Source organism: Meles meles, chromosome 21 (assembly GCF_922984935.1).
Source record: "Meles meles chromosome 21, mMelMel3.1 paternal haplotype, whole genome shotgun sequence".
Taxonomy (NCBI): Eukaryota; Metazoa; Chordata; class Mammalia; order Carnivora; family Mustelidae; genus Meles; species Meles meles.
In genome coordinates this window covers 16,383,683-16,408,325 of record NC_060086.1, presented here as the reverse complement: position 1 = coordinate 16,408,325, position 24,643 = coordinate 16,383,683, and the positions used below count along the sequence as shown (strand labels likewise).

The window sequence follows — 24,643 nt, the reverse complement described above, 5'->3', positions numbered from 1 at the left end:
CTGGTGACTCAGGGTGAGTCATTGCCAATGTCCTGTTGTAGACCCCACCCAAGTGGCTGTGGTCTCCCGGGTAAGTCTTTGTGGTTATGGGTAGGGTTTTGCGATTGGTATTAATGGCGGGATATTTGAAGTTAACAGAAATAACTTGGAAAGTGATTTGCCTTTGAGAGGAGGAGGTATCCGGAACAGAATTGTGATGAAGCCCCAGGTCTCAGGAGTAGCGCTGCCTGCAGCTCCGCATTCTGTGCTGTTTCTGACCGGATACTGAGGTCTGGGAAGCCCGGCTAGTTCACCGAGTGGGAGGGGTCACAGAGACGAGGCTGAAGCGGTGCGCAGCTTGGCCTAGTGCCAGACAGCACAACATTGGGTGGGATCTCCAAGGCACAGGAGGAAAATGCCTTTGTGAAGTTTTCCAGTGGCTTATCTTCTAAAGGATAAAACTAGAGTAGAAAGTGTAAGAAAACTGGAAGGTATTTTAGCAAAGGTACTTTTTAACAGTGTTAGTCAAACTTCACATTTGATAATTGAGTTTTTAATTCACAGTTTTAGATTATGTCACCCTTTGACTGTTTTTGTCAAGAGTTCTGAAATATTTTAGAACAAAGGGAGTGGGCCGACTCAAGTAAAACTATTCCTTACTCTGTATTGTAGAGTGTAGAAATAATTACTCCTGGCGACTTATTTTTAGTCTTTAGAACCTGTTTTAAATATAGGTTTTTAGAAATGCACGTGTGTAGGTCTGCCCCTTGGGGACGTGGCCCTGTGAGTTTCAGCACTACCACCATCTCCCCCACTCTCCTACACCCCCCCCTTCAGGTAGACATGTGGGTGGGGGCCATGGGAGCAGAGAAGAAGTAAGCAGAGGGGTGGTTCCTGTGCGGGGCTGCAAGCTTGGACTGTGTCTGAGGGCAGTGGGACCCAGGGAGAGGTTTGAAGCCAGGAATGGTATGACCAGGCTTGGGCTCGGAAGGGTGCCGAGGCCGGCAAGGTGGGTAGCGGGTTAGGGGACGGGGCTGCTCGGAGACCAGGGCACTGGGGAGTGCTGCGCAGAGCAAGGGTGTTCAGAGCCCGGGGGGCTGTGGGAGGGGCAGGTCCCTGTGTGGGACCCAGGGAGCAGATGGGGGAAGGGAGGGTGGGGAGAGCAGAGCCATCAGCTGGAGACTGTAGGACTGGGGCGGGGGTGGGGGGTGCGGGGGGGAGTGGTGGTGGTGGGGTGTTGTAGGCAAGAGGATGGGTAGCAGGTTCTGTGTGTGGTATTGGTACCCATCTATGATGGATATCGGTGTGGCGTGTAGGTCTGTGCCCTGTCATTGGGGTGAGGGGGGAAATGGTGAGGGGGCAGCCGGTGCTGGGGGGCGGAGCACAAGGCTGAGGCTCACACACATGACTTTTGCCTCTTGTCTTTCCACTTGTGCCTCTGTATCCCTTTTGAAACCTCCCCATCACCCAGTTCTGCTGGAAGCTGGTGGTCCCCAGCCACCTGGCCACCTTGGTGGGTCCTTCCCCTCAGTGCTGGCGACTCTGCATCCCTGGCCGACAACTGTCCAGCATGTCTTCATTGTGGTCTCCGTTGTGCACATGGAGGACCCGCCAGCATCCTGGTCATTCCACTTACTTAATTAAAATACTTTTCTACTGTAGAGATTGCCATTAGTGTAAAAGTCTGGGGGGTTCAGGAATAAGCCCTTCTGTCTTCCCTCCAGTTTCCATGCTTCGGGCACTAGGCCCCTCCCTCCCTCTCCAGTGGGGTATTGTGAAGCACATCTCTAAAAGATGATACTTGAAAAACAACTAGCCAGAATACTAATATCACACCAAAAGCTCCTAGTAGTTTTTTAATTTTAATTTTTTAAAAGATTTTATTCATTTGGGGGTGCCTGGGTGGCTCAGTGGGTTAAAGCCTCTGCCTTCGACTCAGGTCATGGTCCCAGGGTCCTGGGATCAAGCCCCGCATCGGCCTTTCTGCTCAGCAGGGAGCCTGCTTCCCTATCTCCCTGTCTGCTTCTCTGCCTACTTGTGACCTCTCTCCCTGTCAAATAAATAAAATCTTAAAAAAAAAAAAAAAAAAGCTTTTATTTATTTGACAGAGAGAGGGAACATAAGCAGGGGGAGGGGCAGAGGGAGAAGTAGGCTCCCCAGAGAGCAGAGGGCCCCATGTGGGGCTTAATCCCAGGACCCTGAGACCCGTTACCTGAACTGAAGGCAGATGCTTCACTTACTGAGCCCCCCAGGCAGCCAGCTCTTAATAATTTAAAACAATCCCTGGTACCTCTATAACACCCTGGGGAGTCACTGCTCAGTTTCTTGGATCTTCATCTTTGTTTTAAATCAGCAGGATTGGGGCGCCTGGGTGGCTCAGTGGGTTAAAGCCTCTGCCTTTCGCTCAGGTCATGATCCCAGGGTCCTGGGATCGAGCCCCGCATCGGGCTCTCTACTTGGCAGGGAGCCTGCTTCCTCCTCTCTCTCTCTCTCTCTCTCTGCATGCCTCTCTCCCTACTTGTGATCTCTATCTGTCAAATAAATAAATAAAATCTTTAAAAAAAAAAAAATCAGGATTCTCGCATTTTCCCCGACTGTTTGCCTCTGAGTTTCTCCTCTGTGTGGTCCTGTGATCTGGTGGTTAAACGCAGAGGTTCGATCAGTTCCCGGCTTATGTGTGTGTTGGCAGGACGACACCCTTCCTTCCTAGTGGGGGGGCCTGGCATCTGGTTTGGTGTCCCTGAGGAGCCCCCAGCTCCACACACGATGGGGATACAGCTGTGGGGACACTGACTTGGGCAGGAGGCCGAGGTTCTCCGAGGCCCGTCCCCTGGCTCCTGCAGAGACAAGGAAAACCCGCTCAGGTGCGGCCCACACTGGAGGCAGCGGTCTGACTACCACCCTGTGCTACCACGGTCTCTGCCATGGAGGCCATGATGCCTGAGTGTGTCAGGGAGGGTCCCGAGGACAGGGCCGCACCTGGGAATGCAGCCCCCTGGAAGTTTGTGCAAAGATGCAACCTGAACACAGCAGCGGGGGCAGGAGTTGGAATGAAATGCGTCGAGTGAGTGTTGACAACTTTTTAGCCAATGTGGCTGGTTAGAGGAGGAGAAAAGGCCAGCCCTGTTGACGTTTTTCCGGCACCATGGGCACAGATGGGAGGGTGTCTACACGCTGATGGTTGGGGGCCACACAGAGGTTGCAGGGGAGGGAAGAGGCACCAGACAGAAAGCTAGCCCGGAGCGCACAGATGGCCATCAGAATGGCCCGTCTGCTGTTGCGGGGAAGGAAGAAGAAAGGGCCACAGGAATGGGGGTCATTCCATAGGCTCTGCCTGAGAGGGGGCTGATTTCCTGGGGAGGAGGAGGGGCAAGCCCTTCTGCACCCTAGAGCCAGAGGTGGGGTGAGGCGGGAGCACACTGCTGTGGTTCTCAGGGGTTGGCAGCTGTCTGGTACAGGGGCACAGCTGGGTTGGTCCCTGGGTCCCTGCTTCTGAGACCAAGAGGCCAGCGGGCTGTGGCGATAATCCCGAGTCAGAACCCAAATGAGGCTGAAGGATCCTTGCAGCAAAAGATCCCAAATGGCGGGTGATGGATGGTTGGTTCAGGGGCTCACAGAGAGAAGGAGAACTGGGACCCATGGGGGGTCCCACGGGGGCAGGTTCCTGTATGGGACTTGCTCTGCACCGTCCCCCTGCCCAGCGGCCCAGCTGCTCTGTGATGATGTTGCAGCTCTGCACAGCCCTGGAGGGGGTTGGCACCACCAGCCGCCTGGCACTGGCCGGCCTCTACAGCTCGCAGCTTCCGCCTGTGGTACGTTGTTCTCTAGTCTTTTAATTAGAAGTACATCTAAATAACTGACATTTCTAAAAGAACATTTAATTGATAAGGGACCCAAACTCCACTTTGCTCTGAGAGATTAGGTGTGTCATTATCTCCAGGGTCTCTGTAGTCGTCGTATATACTAGTTATAATAATGGGCTGTGACATGACGCTGGCTGAGGGGCTGGCTGGGCTGGGTGCCTGGTAGCTCACATCTCCTGCAGATGTTTGCACCTTTCTGCCCAGCTCTGGGCCCGTCTGCCTGCGGGAACCTTAGAGGAATGATGGTTGGGATCCCAGCCTAGGGTAGAAGGGCGCTCCTGGCTGGTGTGGCCCTGGGACCGCAGCCCTGGCGTGCATCCAGAAGGTACTGTGTAAGCATGGAGACCCAGACCAAGTGGCCTGTGTTAGCCCTGTCTCCGGGGAAAGGTGGCCCCACAGGTGGGTCCAGACTCAGAACCTGGAATGGCTGCTCCCTCCTTCCCACCCTCCCTCCGAGCCCTCCTGCTTTGGAATTCAGTGTGTCCACCTCAGACTGAAAGGGCCTGAGGCCCCATCTGCTTTCTGTTCCAAAGGTAACCACTGGGAGCAGTTTGAAGGTGCCTCCCACTCTCTTCTGTGTCTTTCCCTACCTGTGTGTGTATACAAATGTGGGCTTCTGGTTTTTTTAAGGGGATAGACCATTCTTTTTTTTTTTTTTTTTTTTAAGATTTTTATTTCTTTGGGAGAGAAAGTGTGTGTGCACTCATGAGTTGGGGGAGGGGGAGAGGGAGAGGCTGATTTCCCGCTGAGCAAGGAGTGTGAGGCAGGACTGGATCCCAGGACCCGCCACGACTTGAGTCAGAGGCAGTTGCCCAACTGACTGAACCACCCAGGGGTCTCTTTTTTGTTTTTTGTTTTAAGTAGGCTCTAGGCCCAGTGTGGGGTTTGAACTCACGACCTGGAGATCAGGTGTGGCGCGATCCATGTCCCATGTGCTTCTGTTTTATAGTTTGTTGTAACATGAATAGGATGATACCAGTGTCTTTTCCTTTCCTGTTTAACAGTATGTACAGATCTCTCATGATTATGTTACAGAATTTAGGCAGATGTATCCTGGTTCATTTAACTGTTCCCCTGCTGGTGGACAGTTCCCAGTTGTCTGCTGTTGTAACACTCCTGTATTTGCTTCTTCCAGGCCCTTCTAATCACACTGACGGTTTAGAACACCCTTTTGATGGCCAAGGCATTCCAGGTTCTGTGTTGGAATCCTGGACCCCCGACTAGACAGCAGTGTCTCAGCCTGTGGGCTGGGCTGCATCCTGTCAGCTCGCTCACCTTCTACCTTGTTCCATGTTGGTCTAGAGTGGCCAGAGTCACACCTGTTTTGGGGCTTGGACAGAGGTGGATGGACTTGGATATCATTGTCTTCTGATGTTCAGGTTTTTCATAAATGGCTGTCTTTAGATGAAGAGGAAGAGTGTGCTGGGGGAGGGGACTGGTCCAGAGTTACACAGTAAATTCTGACTGAAGAGAATTTACTTAAACTAAGATTGTACTTGTATAAAATATTTTTGGAAGAAGAGTATAACCCATACTTTAGATTATACTCAAGTTCTGCTTCCGTCCTTGCCGTGTGCTCAGCATGGGTGAGTGTGGTATGTCTGAGCCCCTGCCCGGCCTCTGGTGAGAGTGAGGAAGGGGCTCTTCGAGACCCCTCAGTGCACGTGGCGGGTGGGAGCAGCTGGTGTTTACTTATTGCTGGTTTGCTTGAAGAGTTTTTAATATCAGATCTAATATATTTACGGTGAACATGGTTCTGAAAATACTTTCATATAACATAAAACATAAGGTAAACTTGTCCTTAGCTTGCTTCCTTTGCTTGAGAGCCTTGTGGTTTCTGCTGGTTTCTAGACGCTCAGCCCAGCCTCCTCTCCTGAGTGGGGCTGTTGTCCTTCTGCTTACTGGATGCCTCCCTGTGGGTAAACAGGCTCTGGACAGGGACCCCCCTCCAGCAGGGTAGGCAGCCCCTCCTCAGCCTCCAAGTTTGTCTCTTGCCCGCTTTGCTGCCCTCTTTGGCCAGGAAACCCTCAGCCCACGCTCCTCTGCTCACGGCACCGTCCCTGCCAAGCGTGGCTCATCTCCAGCTATAAGTGTGGGGTGCTCACTGGCGGGGACCTCGCAGTCGTCAGCGGGATGGTCTGGGCAGATCAGGAAGTACACTTCCCTTCCCAGGGGAGGCACAGGATAGATGCTTAGTTAAGGCATCTCGATTTGGAAGAACTTTCTAACGGCACAAAAGTATGCATCTTTTAGTTGGAGATGATTACGTACAGGGGTATTGAAGTGCCTTTGTGACCAGCTTGTGTCTGGCTTTATGGTGAGTTAGACACAAACTAGTGTCGCATACTGCACAGCATCCTGCTGCTTTTCTCCCTGTGGGGTTAGCGGTCCCGTGGTCACCATGTCCTTAACGGCTCTGGCAGGCATAGAGTCTGCTAGTAAATGCATTCTGATTCTTTAAGGATGTTGACGTAGTTCCAGGTGGAGGTTCTCGTAAGCACGTCCTCACGCAGGTTAGGGTTAGCTCTAGACAGATATTTGGGTACTTGGGGCCTCGATTCCATAGATGGTGTGGCCGGAAAGCATCTGTGGTGAGCATCAGTTGTCCGCCGATATAGGTGACTTCTGCTTTGTAGAAAAGTCGTCACACAGTGAAATGGCTATTTTAGAATCTGCACTGGATTGGTACCCGTTGTGTCCACTCTTTGGTGAGGATGTTTCAGAAGTGGCTGTCTGCATTCTTCATCTCTGACCATGTTTTTCCTTCTAGTTCAAGCTACTCTTCTGATGCGCTGGCTTTCGAGGCTGAGCACAGACTGGACCCCGTGTTCGATTCTCCAAGAATGTCCCGCCGTAGTCTGCGGCTGGTCACCACCACGTGTGCCGTGGAGGACGGCCAGGCTGGGGACGCTCACTCCTGCACCAGTAGCGCTGTGTCCCTGAAGGACCGCGCGGCCAGGTGAGCACTGTTTCCCGTGCCCCTGACATGCTTGAATGCCGTGCGAGCCGAGTGAGCAAGCTTTCGGGTCCATGAAACCACATTCTTGTGTCTAAGGCTGTGTGTGTGCACATGCACACTCACACCTGAAGTCGTAGCCCTTCTTCGGGACAGTGTGGCTTATCTGGTGCTTGTGCAGGCCAAGGTTGCTGGTTCATGACAGCCGGCCTCCGGCGTCATCCACGGGGACTTGCCTTACCAGACGGTCAGGTGGCGCTGAGCTCTGCATCGTTAACACTTGGTCTGTTGATTGAAATCTGTGTGACCTAACAGACGTACCCATGAGGTTTACCTGTTCACCTCTGATCATGATTGCATTCACTTGATTTCTGTGCCCGTCACACATGCATACCCAGGAAGACGCAGTGTGCAAAGTCTTCGTGCCATTTCAAGATAATGTTCTGTTGCTCATTTAAGAATGATGAGTTTCCCGTCTGAATGGTCATCTTACGCTCAGACTGGAGCAGTCCCTGTGAAGACAGTGGTGGAAGGCCAGCTTGCAGCCGGGCCGGGCACTGGCAGCTGAGGCCGTGTGTGCCACACACTCACTGTGGGTTACGCAGAGCACAGGAGAACGGGACCGCACCTCTGCGGACTCAGGACGTGTGCTGGAGGGCCCCAGTGACTCCCTGTGGGCGCCCTAGCGAGGCTGTTGTCTGCCCCGGGGCAAGGCCCTAGGCGGTGTCCGGGCTTGGCATACTCAGGTTAAGAGCACGTGGCTGTGTCCTGGCTCACTCCCTTGAGGACAGAGTCATCTTCTTGTCCAGCCTGATGCCGACATTCATGAAGTTTGTCTATGCTGAATACGGGTACACAAAATGAGGTTGCAGCCTTTCCTTGCTGTCCTTCATGCCGTTCCATCTTTACCCGTGAGTGAGAAATTAAGCGGGGTGTCTGTGTGCACATGCTTGTTCTGGAAAGGGGAGGGGTTAAATTTATAAATCATAATTTTTATTTTAATATCTTTTTATTAGATTATTTTAAGTTTTAACCACTTTTGGGTCGTGAGGCCCAAAATAATCTGAAAACTGTCTCGTGTGTAGAATTTTAGAAGCCGCTCTGACCCCAGCTCCAGGATTCCTGTGTTAGATCAGTGGGTGTTTCATTACAGCAGAGAAGACAGAAGAAAATGGCCTTAAAAATACTGTATTTGTTTTTAGAGATTTTGTGTTGGTAAAATGGAATTCTTTTGTATTTACCGTAAGAAAGAAGTCTATAAACTTGTTCCTTTTATTCTTTTCTTCTTAGAACACTAAAACAGCACAGGAGTGCAGGCAAGCCAGCTCTTAGTATAAACCATAGCTCAAGGAAGGCCGTGTCCTGTGCTGCAGGCCAGAGTGTTGCTAGCACATTGTCAGGGGCAGCATGCCTGCGGCCTCCCGTGCTGGACGAGTCTCTGATCCGTGAACAGACCAAAGTGGACCACTTCTGGGGTGAGTCATCTGCCCCTTACAGGGTGGGAGAAACAGCGGGAAGGCCCAGACTTTCCTCCAGACTCAAGTGCAGAATGTAGGTAGTGTCTTATAAACCCCGGCTGCTTCTGCCGGCTGCGCTCGCGCACACTCCCTGGTGATGTGAACCGGAAGTGGTCAGGACGTAATCTGGTGACCGCTTTCTGGTCGTGCTGTTCCCATAAGATGGGGGAGCTTTGTTACAAAAATTCACCTGTGAACGTCAGGTTCCAGACAGTTCTCAGCAGAAAGGCAGACAGTATTTTTGTCATTAGGAAGCACGCCACATGGACGAATTGACTCTAGGAAGCAGTGTGGCTCGTGAACCTTCTTACCTGAGGCGGTGGCTGTGACCCCGTCCTTGCCATGGGTAGGGTGGCAGCCACAGGGACATGCAGCTGCTTGCTTGGTCCTCTCCGTGTTTGGTCGGCCCCCTTGAGAAGACCGGAAGATGCAGATCAGCTCCCAGAAGTTTGTGTGCTGATTCGGGGCAGCCTTGGGATTGCTGCTTGCTCGGTTTGGCTCGGCTAGCCAGGGTGGTTCCCAGGCAACGCCAGAAGCAGAGGGTGCTGGTGGGGCTTCTGCCTCTCTGTACCCAGGTCTTGTCTTCGCCCCCTCTCCTGGTATGCATGTGCAAGTGCCTGTGCAGGTGTGTGTTAGCAGGTATGTGTCTGCGTGCAGGTGCGTGTGAGCGTAGTTGTGTGCAGGTACATGTGCGTCTGTGCAGGTGTGTGTCTGTGTGCAGGTGCATGTGCAAGTGCCTGTGCAGGTGTGTGTCTTTGTGCACGTGTGTGTGCATGTGTCTGTGCAGATGTGTGTGTGAGCACAGGTGTGTGGGTGTGTGTGCAGGTGTATGTGAGTGCTGGTGTGTGCAAGTACATGTGAGCATAATTGTGTGCAGGTGCATGTGTGTGCAAGTGCTTGTGCAGGTGTGTGTGTGTGTTGGTGCATGTGCAGGCGTGTGTCTGTGCAGGTGTGTGTGAGTGCAGGTGTATGCAGGTGCTTGTGTGTGTGCAAGTGTCTGTGTGCAGGGGTGTGTGTGAGCACAGGTGGGGCTGTGCGGGTGCCTGTGAACACAGGTGTGTGCGAGTGCCTGTGCAGGTGTGTTTTTTGTGAGCACAGGTGTGTGTACCTGTGCAGCAGGGAGGCATGTGCAGGTGTGTGCCTGTGCAAGTGTGTGTGTGCAGCTGGATGTGTGTGTGCTTGCCAGTGTATGTAGGTGCATGTGAGCACAGGCTTGTGTATGTGTGGAGGCGTGTGGAGGCGATCTCTCTGGAGATGTGCTTTTATCTTGAATCAGAAGATGGTACCTATATATATCTCAAGGAGTTTCCATTAGTTGCAGGCATTTCAGGAAATCTTGACTGTTACGATGATTAATAATCAGCATGTTGGTAACTTTTACTTTTTGGGTATTTGGGCTTTGTTGTGATAATTGGAGCTCATAAGCAAACATACGTGTGTGTGTGTGTTTTAGGTCTTGACGACGATGGAGATCTTAAAGGTAACTATTTTAGTCCTTTTTTTCTACCCGCTTTTCAAGATGGAAGTTTCTTTTTTTAGGTGTCTCCAGATGGTGATACACTGGTTTCCTCTATTTTTTTGTGAACTTCAGGTGGAAATAAAGCTGCCACTCAGGGAAACGGGGACCTGGCAGCAGAAGGCACCAGAAGCAACGGCTACACGTGCAGTGACTGCCTCCTGCTGTCCGAGCGCAAGGACACGCTCACTGTGCATTCAGCCCCCCATGGGCCGTCGCCGAGGCTGTACTCAAGGAACATGAGTCAGAAACAGGAGTCTGTGTCTTTGAAAGGTTAGAAAAGGATTTCATGTCCAAACATTTCTACTTTTTTTTTTTTAATAAACTTGGTTTTATAGGGTTCTTAACATCTTTACTGTTTCCCATCATTGCTTGAACTCAAAATTGTCTGATAAAAATTTTTTTTTAAGATTTTATTTATTCATTTGAGAGAGAGAGAGAGAACGCACAAGCAGGCAGGGTGGCAGGCAGAGGGAGAGAGAGAAGCAGGCTCCCTGCCAAGCAAGGAGCCTGATGTTGGGACTCCATCCCAGGACCCCAGGATCATGACCTGAGCTGAAGGCAGCCACTCAACTGACTGAGCCACCCAGGCGTCCCTGTCTGATAGAAATTTAAGAAATATACCAAAAATGAACTTTGTTCCTGTTTATCTATCCTCTTTGAATATAAGGGTTTTTTTGTTCATAGTTTTATGCCCGGAGTGTCTGAAATTCTGTGAATTTGAGCTTCGGTGAGCAGAGGCAGACTCTGCTTCAGGTCTGTGAAGCTCTGGTGGCAGTGTGTGGCCACTTTGTTTTCCCACGGGGTCACAGATGCTCCCATGAGTGGGAGGAACAGCTTGGTGGTGGTTCATGCCCATGACATGAGGAGCATGTGGTCTCTGTAGTTACATAAGAGTCCGTGAGCTCAGGGTTCCTCAGGAGTGTGTGGTGCTACCGTGGGGAGTCCTCATGTGCCTGCGGCCTGTGTGCCCATGGCCCGTTCACTAGCTGTGGTGGACTTCAAGGCCTGGCTGCACTTGCTTGAACAGAGAGGCCCTCAGCTTTTCTAGGCAGGCCTGCGGGCTGTCCCCCTGGGCTGGGTGCTCGCTGCCTCTCCTCTTTGCCTGGGTCCCCGGGGAGAGCATAGCAGCAGATCCCCGTCCAGGTTCTGTTGCACGGCCAAGACGTACGTGCTGGCTGGGGCACTCACACCTGTCCGTGACTCGCTGCCCTGTGATCATGGAAAAGCCAGGGAGCCCTGGTTGCCCTGTCTTCAGCTCCCCCCTGTCTGTTTAAACCAGTCTGCTTGGTCAGGCTCAAGGGCATAGTCAGGTGGGCAGGGATCCAAAAGGGTGGACCTGTCGTCTGTCACTGTGTTCCTGGCTGTGTCCTCCACATGAGGGCAGTCAGTGTTTTTCAGATGACTGTTTCAACGTCATGCAGGACAGTACCAGGACTAAGAGTTTTTTCCATCTTAGTGTCTCATCCTTGTGGCTCAGGTTTCTGGTTCTTCTACTTTGGGTTATTGACACTGTTGGCATTAATAGATCAAAACAGGGAGGCGGGAAGGGGAGGGGGCAGAATTGGTCTAAGGAATTCGTTCCTCGTGCCTTCTGGATTATGGCAGCCAGCATCGCAGAGCCCTCTCTGACTCTCCCTGGCCTGCGCCCCAGCCCTGCAGTCCTGTTGCTCTCTGTATCTTCTATACCGGCACACTGGGCTTTAGCTGGCTTAAGAAGCTCACTGGTAAGTGATGGAGCTGGATCCTGGAGCCAGACATCAGGCCTCCAGGGTGCTCTCCCCGAGGCACAGTGCTACCTCCTGAGGGCTAACCATCTGGGTGTGGAGCCTGGGAGCCAGGCCTGGCACCCAGGCCCGGCACCCAACTGCACTGTGTGCCTCTGTCAAACATACTGTGTGTCTGGCTTTGTGGAGGCTGTGTTTTGAAGCATGCTGTCACCAAGAGGAAGATAGTAAAAGCATGTTCCACCAACCATAACCTCGTGCGGTATCTGCTCAAGTAAGCATGTGTAGAAATACTCCCTGCTTTCCTGCAGCCTCTCGCTTGCATCTGGTAGAGGTCACTGTTTATTGCCAACAGCCAGCTGTCTTCATCCTGAGGCTGTGGATGAGCGTTGATGGTCTGAGCTCAGCTCAGATGCAATGGGCCAGGTGTGGTTTTGGGAGTAGTCTCTGGAAGTCTCTTGTACTTTTTTGCTTGAATTGGTCTTGATTTTTTTTTTTTTAAGATTTTATTTTATTTATTTGACAGAGAAAGAAAGCGAGAGAGGGAACACAAGCAGGGGGAGTGAGAGAGAAGCAGGATTCTTACCGAGCAGGGAGCCCAACGTGGGGCTCGATCCCAGGACCCTGGGATCATGATCTGAGCGGAGGCAGATGCTTAACGACTGAGCCACCCAGGCATCCCCTGTCTTGAATGTTCTTGAGGGGAAAACAAGCTATATTTTTATCTACTTTGGGCCTCTGTGCTTATCCCCTTCCTTGCTGTTTTAAATTATAATAAGGATTACAATCAGCACTAATTTAAAAACCTCTGTTCCTAATTATTTGGGTAAAGCGTTTATCAAAGACCATTTGGAAATCCTAGACATGCGCAAGGCAGAAAATTAAAGTCGCCTGTAACCTACCCCCCAGAGGGGAGGCTGGGTCCAGCCAGCTCTCCCCGTTGCCTGTGGGGACCGTACTGTGTGAATTGTCACGTTACTGCAGTTACTGAAAATACATACAAGTCTTCTCAAGCATGAATTAATACCTGACACATTTTCTCTCTTCATTTTTGTTTTTACTTACTCTTCTGGTTGTACAGTCTTGGAATAGTACAGATAGAAGAGGTTCCTTCCCCTTGTCCTTCCTCCATCCCTGTCTGGTCTCCCTTCTAGAGGGAACTGGAGCTAAGAGTAGAGATCATGGTGAATTCTTTTGCTTCTTAAAATGACGTAAAATGCACCTAACATAAAATTAGCTGTTAAGCATGTTAAAGTATATGATTCACTGGCATTTTTAGTACATTCACAATGTGTGACTACCCCCTCCGTTTTGCTTTTGTGCACTTATAGAAATATGTCATTTGTTTTGTTTAAACGCTAGCATGGTGTGGATATGACTTTGCAGCTTCATGTTCTGTGCCTGTTCAGGTGGACATCTTTCTTTTTTTTTTTTTTAAGATTTTATTTATTTATTTGACAGAGATCACAAGTAGGCAGAGAGGCAGGCAGAGAGAGGGGGGAAACTCAGCAGGGAGCCTGATGTGAGGCTCGATCCCAGGACCTGAGATCATGACCTGAGCTGAAGGCAGAGGCTTAACCCACTGAGCCACCCAGGCACCCTGGGTGGACTTGATTCTTTCCAATGCTTACCTAACACTGCCTTTATGGTTGTATCAGAGTGTATTTAATCAGTGACTGTCTAGATGGACATTCACGTTCCTTCTGTTTGTATGTCATTAAAAATTTTATTTATTTGAGAGAGTGAGCGAACATGCTGGCGTACACGTGCGTGAGCAGGGGGAGGGGCACAGAGACAGAGTGAGTCTCGGACAGACTCTGCACTGAGCTCAGAACCTGACACGGGCTCAGTCTCATGACCCTGAGATCATGACCTGAGCTGAAGTCAAGAGTTGAATGCCTCACCAGCTGAGCCACCCAGGCACCCCTCTGAATGCTTCTGGAAACAGTGTTCCCCAGGTGTGTCCCTTGTGTGTATGTATTTGTGTATGTGGGCAAACCCTTCCCTAGGGTAGACAGACTGGAAAGAGAACAGATGTGTTCGCGCTCATGGACCCACTTGAGCCGTATGGTTTGAGTCCTCGGGCTTTCGAGGTTCGGGTGAAATGCAGATGTGATAGGATGTGACTTTCTGGCACCCATCCAGAAGGCTTTTTAAAAGACTTGGATGTCTTTTCCTTGGGACATCCAGCAATGCTCTACAGGAGAGCAGGGGACCAATGGGTTGTCCACACACGGACAGAGTGGGTTCCTCCTGAGAAGCACAGAAAGCTGGACCCTTGGGGCCTTCCCAGGCCTCATAGGGAGGCACCCAAGAAATGAGAAATGGAGAGAACAGTCCTCCGTGTCCTCTGTCTTGCCTGTGGCAGGTCTGAACTTACACCTTCTGTTGGCTGTAGCTTAGAAAGGAGAGAGGCCATGGCTTTGACATGATTTTTTTTTTTTTTTTTGACAAAAAATTGTCATTCGTTTTGGTGGCTTAGAGCCACATGTGGCTCATGGAACCAGCCTCAGGCTTTGGAATAATCGGGACTCGTGCCCATTTCCTTCGGGCGCACGGAGGAGCCCAGTGTTCCCATCCCACCGTGCGTGGCTGCAGCTGGAGCCGGCGGGCTGCCTGGACGTGGCTGTGGGCTCGGGAGGCAACAGCTGTGCGTGCGCTCTTCCTTTGCCAGGCGGCCCCGACAGCCCCGCTCTCCCAGAGAAACTGTAGCCAGCAGTTAAGGAATACTTAAAAATTATAATACTAAATTAAATTAAAAAAATACTAAATAAATACTAAATATAATTAAAAATACTAAAAAAATTATAAGGAATACTTAAAAAGTAGTTCTAGTCTGCACCTTCTAAGTAAAAGTCACTGCTGCGGACTGAGAAGTTCTCGTGCGATTCCATTTTAAGTGGACTTCCGCTGGCTTCCCAGAAGCCAGAGCCCGGTGCTGTCACCTGGCAGCGGTGTGCGCATCCTCACTGTGTGCTCCGCTGGCTCTTCGTGTGCTTGTGCTGCCCGTATTTTGTCGGCTCCTTGGGTAAGAGGTGGAATTGCAGTGTGTGTGATTACCAGCGGGACAGACCACAGGTCACCTCTTCATAAGCGTTTCCTGTGTTCCCAGAGCATCGCGGGCGGGCGACAGTCTTGGTGCTACTGCTGGCTGGGCCGGCTCGCCGCCGTTCCACGGGCATTTCGGTGTGGTGCTCCAATCGCCGGTGGCTACCAAGTAGGCGATTTGAAAAAGGAAACATAAAAAAACTCATTTCTTTAAAATCCCTCCCACGCCTACCTCACTGGTTCCAGCTGGCCGCATGCCAGATGTCCTGACCTCATGCCGGGCTTCCCGAACCAGGAGAGGATGTGGACGGGTCTCAGAAGCACTTCTGGGTCTACATTTAATGGAATAAAAACTTCTAGCAACTGTAACTTGTAGACTCTCACCTTACCCATTTTAGGTTAACAGAGGAAAAGTTGTCAGGGATCCCATGGTGTCTTCTGAAGCCGCAGGCACTAATGACAGGTAGCAGAGGACAGCGGGTCCCGTGATGGCCCTGCTCCTCACAGAGGCTTATGCCGCTGGTTGTAGATAGATGCTCTAGCAGACGTCCCTGAAGCTGCTGGGCATGTTTGGGGGTCCTTTCCCGTCAGGTGACAGAGGACAGTGGGTGGGTGGTGAGCAGGTATCTAGGCTTTGGAGCGTGTGTGAGCAGGATTGGGGTGCAGTCACCTCACGCAGGCTCTTCCGTGCAAGCTCGCCTGTGACCGAGACGTGGCGTGAGGCTCTCAGTGTGGGGCTGCTGTGCAGCTCGGCCTCCGTCAGGAGGTGACGTGTTCCTTACCGCTCCTCCCAGGTTGTCATCTCTGATGGACGTATGAAAAGTTGGTTCTGTTTTGCCCAGAGTGAATGATTTGGCTACCTGACTTTTCAGGGGGAGGAAGTGTTGACTTTTTGGGAAGAAATAACTGTGTTCACGGTTTTTCAATAGGCGGTGCCCCTTTCCACACGGATAGGATTTTGTGGCTGGCCAAGAACACTTCGTCATCCTTGTCATCATTCTTAGTCCAGCTTTTTCGAGTGGTTTTAATGAAGCTCAATTATGAATCAGAAAATTACAAATTGAAAAGTTACGAATCAAAAGAACATGAATCAAAAAGCTATAAATCAAAAAGCCATGAATCAAAAGGTATTTAAATCATTTTTTTCCTCTTTTTTCCACCTAATAATGCTTTCAAGGTGGAAAAACCACTCCTTTCCCAGCGTGGTGCTTCCTCCACGTCTCTCCTCTCGTGCTCTTATGCGGATGTTCTCGTGACGCTTTGCTGGGGTCTTCCTGTGAGGAGCTGATGGAGGTTTCCATGCTCTTGTCCTGGTTCCACTTTCTGATAGGGGAATGGTGTTTCAGCACTTTTAAAGTCATTTTTTAAAAACTAAACGTACTCGAGTTTTGATTCTTATGACCTCTTTAAAGCAGAAACCGTTTATTATGAGTGGCATTTAGAATGTAGTTGTTGGCAGCCATTCCTCAGCAGGCCTGTCTCAGTGTCGCATTGGCTGTGGGGCCTTGTTCGGCTGGGTGGGGCTTGAAGCTCCCTCCCCCCGCAGCCTGGCCTGCCACCTGCACCGCCCCACCTTGCCTCACCTGTGCACGGCAGCCGGCGGCCGTCAGCCTGGCACGTGCCCTCTCGGACCGTGCGGCCCCGTCGTTGCCCGGGATGCGTCAGAACCCCACCTGGACAAGGGTCTCTGAGCCTGTTTTGCGTGTGTTGCAGCTCATTCCAGTCACTGTGGGACAGTGCATGTAGGAGGGCTTCTCAGAGAGGACGGCCACCTCAGTGTGACAGGGGAGTCCTTGTGTAAGTATGGCTTCACGGTGCGGGGGCTCCCACAGCGGGCGGTGTGGGGCTGCTGACGCGGACCGGACACCCCCTCACTCGTGCACACTTGCTGAACCCCTACCAGTAGGGGCCAGGAGCCTCCAGATTGCATTTGCTTAGATTGTTTTCTTTTTGTGTGTAATTTCCTAATTTTCTCAAACTGACATTCTTGTGCACAGTTCCGATGGACCAGGTTTGCATCGTAATCTGTCAAATTAACTGCTTGTCACCACCACCCGCAGGTGATGACTGTAAGAGGAAGGAACTCCTTGAGACGCACACAGCTGTCCGCTCGCAGTCCTCGAGTCCAAAAAGGGTAGCAGGGGCCATTTGGCACATCTTTTCTTATGCAGGTTGTCATTTGTACCTTTTTATTTTGTTTTTATCGTATTCTTCACAAATGCTGTAGTTCCTTCTTTGTATTGGCCCGTCAGGTGCTTGTAATACTGACTTGAGCTTAAAATACAGAGGATGTCTTTCTTAAAAAGCTTTTTTGTAAATGTGTTTAGTAAAAGTTAAATGTATGGCAAGTAGCTTGCTTTGAGGTGAATCAGAGGCCAAGAAAGGCTGGTCGCCCTCCCATGGGGCAGTTGGTCTGACAAGAAGCTGCTCGTCCCATGCCTGGTTGCCGGGACATGGCATCACTCCAGTGACTGCTGTGTCCTGAGCCTTTGCCACACGGAGGCGTACATGTGAAGTTAGAGGTTTTCCAATTTATACCTGTAAGCTTCTTGCCAAAGGGCACCTTTTTTAGACAGTTTTTTTTAAGTTGAGCTTCAAAAATAATGGGCTCTTAACTGCTAGTAAAACAAAACGATAGATTAAAAGAATCCCTTTGAACCGTGTTTCTTTTCACATCAAGTATAGTGTCAGGAGTCAGCACACACGTGCTTAGAGGAGTGTATGATGTCCAGCAGTTACTCTTAAAAAACTGAACCAAAATGGGTGTCATAAGCAGTTTTTTGCCTTCTGTAATGTGTGACATGTGACAAAGTTTACTGTCTTATTAGGCCATCCAGTGGTGCTACAATTTGTAATCCCCAGATACTTTTTTCCTGAAAAAGTTAGTCTTTAGAATGGTCTGGGAGCCGTGAGCCCTCCTGCTGTCAGCTGGAGCTAACTGCTGGTGTCTGCGGGGTTTTCTCTGCAGGTTGTGTCAGCACCAACTGGGAATATGTGGGTGGGGGAGGGGGGCACGGGGGCAGCTCCCAGGGCGTCTGTGTTTCTGTGGGAAGAGGTGACCAGCCATTCCATATGTAGCACCACTTCCTAAGTGAACTTCAGTCTTGCTTGGACTTGGTTTTTTTCCCTGAGAAGAGACTGTGAACTGATTTGAGAGAATTTTGGTAAAATGCATATGAGAGCGGGTTTTCTGGTGTGTGTTGAGTGTGCCCCTCTTGCACACGTTATCTGTCACAGGTCACCTGCTGGTGCAGACGCTGCGAAGGATCGGCGGCTGGGGATGGTCTGTGTCGAAGACACTGTTGTCGGTCCTCTGGTTGGCTGTGGTGGCTCCAGGTGGTTATTTTGGCTTTCTCTGTCAGCACTCTCGGCAAGTCTTTGGCCGTTAGGCACCTACAGTTAATGATTGATGTAGCCAAATGGAAGGTTCATTTGAGGGTCCCATGCTTTGTCCTTGATCTAACACATGTCATTGCCTTAGACGTGCTAACATACATGCCCTGGGTGCATGAGCGCTCGTCGTTTCCCTGCTGTGCTGGGTCCTGTGGATGTCCTGCTGCTCTGCTGAACTGGCATGGAGAATGCATGGGTTTGGGTTTCCTCGTTCGTAGCTCGTTCTGTGCGTTCCTCAGTGTTCCCGTGTTCGAGCGTGCGGACACTTCCCCTCAGGACGCGCCATCCCTAACTTCGTCTTCACATACTTACACCATATTTGTTAGCGGATGTCCTTGTGCTTCTTGCTTGACCTGCACGAAAACGGACCATTTAGGAGTTTGATTTTCCAAAGAGCATGTCTTTAGAATGTTCGGTGTTTTCTCTTTCAGGGAAGGCAGCCTCTGGAATATTCTGGTGGCTAGGGATTGGATGGTACCAGTTTGTTACTTTGATTTCCTGGCTGAATGTGTTTCTTCTTACAAGGTAAGGAAACCAATATGGTATCAACTTGGTGTTTTTAAGAGCTGACTTTGTGCTCATTGCAGGATACAATTTGATTTGTTGTTTTTTTAAATAGTGATTTGGTTTATGTTTACATTGTTTTTATAGTTTGGTATATTAACGTCTTGTCTTTTTTATATCACTTTATATTTTACAAAGTGTTTTCGTATTTTTATGTAATTTTTCAAACTATTCCTGTAAGAAAGGAAAGGCAGCTGTTATTCTTAAAATCCCAGTGGATAGGAGTTAAGGGCTTTGTCATGGATTATGCAGATTGGGAGAGGGTCTGGCTTCCACCACCCCAGCCGGGGGTGAGTGACTGTAGTGGGCCAGTAGCCAAGGTCCTTTAGTGCCGAGCCCGATGCCATACGAATCACTAGTTAGTGTGTTGGTTGTTATTGTGGGCCAGGACAGTGTTTTGTAGACAGGTCCCTGCAGGTGTATACAGACCTTGTAGGTAACACCAGAATTGCGCTTCTGGGGCACCTGGGCTGACTCAGTCAGAGGAACATGAGGCTCTTGATCTCAGGGTCCTGAGTTCGAGTCTCATGTTGGGTATGGAGCCTACTTTAAAAAAAATCAATTGTAACTGCATTTCTAATACTGTAGACTTTCATTTTAAGATAAGGGCGAGGTTATTTTGTATAAAATTACACAGAGAGGTAAATAGAATGGTGACTCTGTTATAGCCAAGTTAAGTTTTTCTTTTTATTCCTAGGTGCCTTCGAAATATCTGCAAGTTTTTAATCTTGCTCATTCCATTATTACTTTTACTAGGTAAGTAAACTTTGACTTAGCTCCGTGATGAGTGTCTGCACATGAAGATGTCAGTGAGGGGAGAACTTAGCATTTCAGTGCATGCGTCACAGAGCCTTGTCCGTACACACGCGTATTGTTGGCCCCTGTCCCCTTCAGGTGCAGGTCTGTCCCTGTATGGCCAGGGCGACCTCCTCTCAGGCCTGCCTGTGCTCAACTGGACGCGCACGTTCGGAGCCTGGTGGGTGGGCAGCCCCGAAAGCACGGTCACACCAGACGCGTCTCACCTGCACCGGCCGCTGGAGGTAACCACACAGAAGCCCTCTTCTGCGGTGTTCCCCCTCTGTGTTCTGCAGAGAGCAGGCGCCCTGGTTCAGAAAGTGTTGTTACATGTCAAATCAGCAAGCTTTATAGCTCCTTAAGTGTTCTGAGGTCGTTCAAGTAATACATAGGTAAATAATCTCATTTAGTTAATATTAATTTAAAAAACAGTAGTATGCATTACTTTGGAAAATATAGAAAGTAAGAAGGAAAGTCAAGCCCCCGTAGTCTGCCCCGTAAGGAAAATCCCTGAGGATGGGCACTGTCCTGTCCAGTCACTTAGCGTGTCCACACGTGTCGTAGGGACGTTCTGCTGTGATACTGTGCTCTGTGTCTGTGCCTGAAAGTGCCCTGAGGTTATTTGATGCCAGGCCTGATGTCTCCTTTGTGCTGCTGGACTTGCTCTCACTGTTGTAGGAGGGAGACAAGGCTTACCGCTGGCATCGGATGAGTGAAGTGGAAAGGGAGATGACCTCGCTGTCCGGACAGTGTCGCAACCATGACGAGAAGCTTAGAGAACTGGCCGCTATGCTTCAGCATCTGCGGGCACGGGTGGACCAGATGGACGGCGACAGTGAGGGGACACTGTCCTTGGTTCAGCGTGTGGTAGAGCAGCACTTGAAGGAAATAGGTGCTGACAGACTGTCGGGCTCTCAGGTAATGCTGAGGGGTTCTCAAGAGTTTGCTTTCTGTTTGGGGATGAACAGGAGAGGCGCTGCTGTGACAAGTGGTCGTGCTCTTCAGCTCTTGGGAGCAGTGTGCCGAGGGCCAGGGCCTTTCCTGATGCTTGCCCGGGACCGGGAGCTGCAGCCCGTGGAACGCTGGCAGAATAGGCGTCCCGCTGGGGGCCGGGGGCCTGGGAGCAGCGGGTATCAGGGATAGAGTCACCGTGGGAGGCTTGCTCTTGGGAGCCACGGGTCCTGGTGCCGTCTGTGAGTTGTTCCTGACCTGCATTTTACTTTGATAAAGGATTGAACCTACTAATTCAGTGAAGTTTCCCTGTCAGCTGTGATTTGATTTGCATTTTGTGCAGCACTGATTGGGAATGTTCAAATCTGTGATCAGTCTCACAATAATGAAGTTCAGAGGAGTTGCTGTTCCATGTGGAACCCTGAACAAAAATGTCTTGTTTATTCAGTATCCTTGAGGAAAGAATTGTCAGTTTTCCCCAAAACTGGCGTTTATTTTCCTAAGTTTCAAAATGAGTATTTATTCAATATTTAGGTACGTTGGAAGGAAATCTTTAAAATACGTGTTGCATGTTGCCCGAACAGCCTGCTTCGCCCTCAGTGTCTTATCTCACAGCCCCTCCCCCTCAGTTGTTCTCAGAACAGTAGAGGAGAACTGCCGATCCCCCTCCCCTGCCCGGTGCACTCTGTCTGCGGCAGGGGAATCCCAGGCCTCCCCAAGTTCCTGCACAAAGCTGGGTCCTGCTGTGCTCTTGAGCAGGCCTGTCTCTCATCCCTGAAACCTCCAGCTAGACTTGGCCCCAGGCCAAGCGCTCCCTGACAACCACCTTCCCTCCCACCTTTCAGGTCACTATCTTCTCACCTGTGATGGTGAATGAATGGCCCTTGTCTTGACTCTGGTCTGGCCCGAGGCGCATCAGTAGTTGTCACTGTAATGTGCTGATAGCACGGGGACTGAGGGAACAGGGCATGCTGGCACCTTCTCCGCAGGGCCCCAGGTGGCCATACGTGGAGTTCCTGCATCTGCTCAAGGCGCACTTGGCATCCTGCATTGATTCCTCGGTCTTTGCTGCTTTTCAGTTTCTTGACCCTCAAACTGAGATGATTTCGGTCAAATCCAGTTGACACAGTTGTGATCGGCCTGTTCTTACTGGCTGTTTGACAGCTGTGTTATATGGAAAGGGTGAACGGAACTTAGCTGGTTTTTTGCAGACAAGTTGGACCAGTAGGAAGGGTTGAAGCTCGTCCATCTCAAGGGAGATGCTGTTCGGAAAAAAAAATAGCTGGACTGTTGTAGGTGGCGGATCATGAAACTTTCCCTGTGGGTGGGACGTTTCCTAGAGTCACGGCAGGAAGCGTGTTGATCTTAAGGAACGTTTCTCAGGTGAGGCTTTCTGAAATAATTGTCCCCACCACAGGGATGATATGGCTGTGAAATCCTAATTCTCTTGGCAACCTTCAGTTGTGATTTCTTGTAGAGAAAAGAGATGATGGTTCCGAAAAACAACCAAGCATCAGTTGTGTCGTGTCCTGTGAATTCTCAAATCTTATACAGTCTGGGCTCACTTTAGAACTGGGTTCTGAATTAGATTAGTTGAGTACAGCTTGAGCGTCTTCTCACCCCTTTCTCCAGTATGTACCTGTGTGCAGATGTGCCTGTGACACTAATCCTGTCACAGGGGAGTCCCTCGATCCCAGTCTGGCTTCTGAAGCGGCCTGTGCTCAGCTCACACTTGTGCTCGGTCCCCTGGTCCTCCCCCACCCCCTCCCGGCATGTGTTTGTGCCATGTATCTGCACCGTGCCGTCGAGCACGCCACCAGCTGCCTGGGCACTGGGAGCCTAGTTTCCCAGCTGCACTGGTGGACAGCCAAGAGAGTGGACCCTCTCATTGTGGCGCAGAGTTCGGTGGCAGGAAGCTCATGGCGGCATTCGTGGCCACCCTTTCTGTGTGTCAGCGACTTGGGTTTGTCTGTCTAGCTAGCCTTCATCCCTGTGCTCCGGTTTATCTCGTTTTTAATTTGTTTTTATGTAAGCCTCTATAAATTCATTGTGGTTCTAATTTGGAAGAGATGGGGTCTGATTAATAAGCGTGACCTCCAGTAATGAAAGATTCAAATTACTTTCTGTTTCTGTATCTTCTGGCCTGGGTCTCGGTCTCTTCAGGGCGCACGGTGCCCGTCCCTGCCTTCTGAGCGGATGGTTGGCAGTGACTTCTCCAGGGACGGTATCTGACAATCCACATGTACCTCTCCCTTCTTAGAATTGCTAAACAAGTTGGTTGGGCATAGGTTAAGCAAACCGTAGTTTTTTAGCAATTCCCTCGCTTCTCTGATATGCTTGTTGCTCTCTTGTCTCACGAGCTGGAGGAGTAGCTTGTGTGTTCAGTGCTAGGAAAGGCCCTTGAGGCACGTAGGAAACCGTGCTGTGGGGCAGTGCTCTGGTCGGGTCCTTCCTAGAGCCGCGTCATGTGTCGCACGCTGTGTGAGCTCGGAGAGCGGGTCGGTGTGTCTGCCCTCCCTCACGTGGGGAGCTGTCCACATGGCGTGTGCGCGCTCAGGTGAGGGGTGGACGTGCAGACACTGAGGAGCCCCCCTGAGGACGCCAGGCCAGGCTGTGACCAGGCGGTCTCATGTTTGGGGTTCTGTGTGGAAGCAGCATAACTCCCACTTGTGTTCCTTTCCAAGAGCGACGCTGTGACTGTCCGCCAAGAGCAGGAGTTGCGCCTCTCCAACCTAGAAGACCTTCTTGGAAAGCTGATGGAGAAGTCTGAGGTATGCGCCTCAACCTTCCCTCTGTGAGAGGGCACCTGATCCATCTGTGTGCTCGCACTCCTCAGTCTGCGAGGAGAAAGCTTTCTCAGCGTTGGCTCTGCCCCAGGAGCTCATTATATGACTTGCACAAGGGTGTCTTTTTCATGGACTCCAAGAGAAAGGCATCTTTTCCAGGGGGCCTGAGCCCCTTTTTCTCTTTGAGGTCACACAGCCTTCTGCAGAGTGACTTTGTAGAGCAAGAACCTTAGATAGTGTTAATTTTCTGCTGGAAAAGCTGTTATTATCAGATATTGGTGGGGGGCTGGGGGTGGCTGGGATGTTTGCACTGATCTGAGCCACAAGGACAGTGGCGCGCTCTGGCATGTTGGATTCAGGGCTGACATGGAGCAGCGTGGGGGTATTGGGGCAGCTGTCCTGTTCCTGCACGTGGAACCAAGCGAGTCCCGGTCACCCGCCGACAGCAGAATCTGCGGTCTCCATGGGGAGGGGACGGCTGGAGAAGGAAGCCAGAGGCCAGGAACGTAGTCCTTGCTTTGTTTTGTGCTGGGGGATTCTGACCTCGTTCAGCTGGAGTTTGAACAGACATGGCTTCCCCATCTGTGAACAGACCCTGTTCCTCAGTTCTGTCTCCATGTGTGACTCTATCACGGTCTGGTCCTTCCCTTTCAAAAACGACTTCCCAGAGGTGCCGACGGTGTTCTCCCTGGCCTGGGTGCTGGTTGCAGGAGCTGCCGTTTTGAATGTCCATCAAGGTGTTTTGTGTGATTTCTGCACCTCTCTGAATATTTCTTGTATGTCTTCTTAGGGTTTACTTTGAGGGGTGCCTGGCTCGCTCAGTTGGAAGAGCATGTGACTCTTGACCTCGGGGTCGTGGGTTCAAGCCCCATGCTGGGTATAGAGATTACTTAAAAAAACAAAATCTTTAAAAAAAGAAAAAAAAGATTGGTATAATCCTTAAGGAAACAACCCAAAAAACCCATATTTATTTTGAAAAAGTAAAAATCCCTTGCTTTCCAACCAGCAGGCGGGTCTGGGCTTTGAACTAAAAAGGGGGAAAAAATCACAGGTAAATACATGTAGTTCCATACAGAAATAATGTTAAGTGTGTGATTTATGCAATGTTGGTATATAGCTCCTGTTTAAACAGTTCTTTCTCATACTTTCTAGGCCATCCAGAAGGAACTAGAACAGACCAAGCTGAGAACAGCTAGGTAGGCTACTTTAAGATGAATTAATGCTTGTCTTGTGTTTGTGTGAACGCAGCAGACGTCCCCGAGGGGGCGCTGTGTGCACTGTGTGTTCTGGGCTTTCTGGTGGACATGCTTCCAGCTGTGTCTTTCTGGGTGGCCCTTGCTGCCATCTGAGGACCAAGAGCCTTACTACCAGGGTGCTCTCAGAGCCAGGCCAGGACCCTGATGTGGGCAGACGTCTGCACCTGGGCTTGGTGTCACGGCAGCTGTTCAGGCACGTGTGTGGCTCTGTGCACCTCTGACTTAAGTTTTTCACAATCTGAATGACCCTCCTGTCCCTGATGGTTTCCTGGGGGTGTGGTATGTGGACTGC

At 50.6% G+C, this 24,643-nt stretch overlaps 1 protein-coding gene across 8 annotated transcripts in view; it reads left to right on the top strand.

Moving 5' to 3' along the window:
- SUN1 (Sad1 and UNC84 domain containing 1) overlaps positions 1 to 24,643 on the top strand; it is a 53,376-nt gene that overhangs the window by 15,816 nt on the left and 12,917 nt on the right. For 3 of the 8 annotated variants that reach the window (XM_045992588.1, XM_045992587.1, XM_045992593.1), the window contains 14 exons: positions 6,613 to 6,801; positions 8,089 to 8,273; positions 9,769 to 9,795; positions 9,907 to 10,104; positions 15,536 to 15,733; positions 16,320 to 16,403; positions 16,667 to 16,777; positions 17,844 to 17,942; positions 18,431 to 18,524; positions 19,261 to 19,319; positions 19,458 to 19,603; positions 20,037 to 20,276; positions 22,994 to 23,080; positions 24,248 to 24,291. In XM_045992588.1, coding sequence (XP_045848544.1) covers positions 6,613 to 6,801; positions 8,089 to 8,273; positions 9,769 to 9,795; positions 9,907 to 10,104; positions 15,536 to 15,733; positions 16,320 to 16,403; positions 16,667 to 16,777; positions 17,844 to 17,942; positions 18,431 to 18,524; positions 19,261 to 19,319; positions 19,458 to 19,603; positions 20,037 to 20,276; positions 22,994 to 23,080; positions 24,248 to 24,291 — 1,761 coding nt within the window. The remainder of the gene's footprint in view (positions 1 to 6,612; positions 6,802 to 8,088; positions 8,274 to 9,768; positions 9,796 to 9,906; positions 10,105 to 15,535; positions 15,734 to 16,319; positions 16,404 to 16,666; positions 16,778 to 17,843; positions 17,943 to 18,430; positions 18,525 to 19,260; positions 19,320 to 19,457; positions 19,604 to 20,036; positions 20,277 to 22,993; positions 23,081 to 24,247; positions 24,292 to 24,643) is intronic. The other 5 variants (XM_045992589.1, XM_045992590.1, XM_045992591.1 and 2 more) reach the window with 5 other exon arrangements.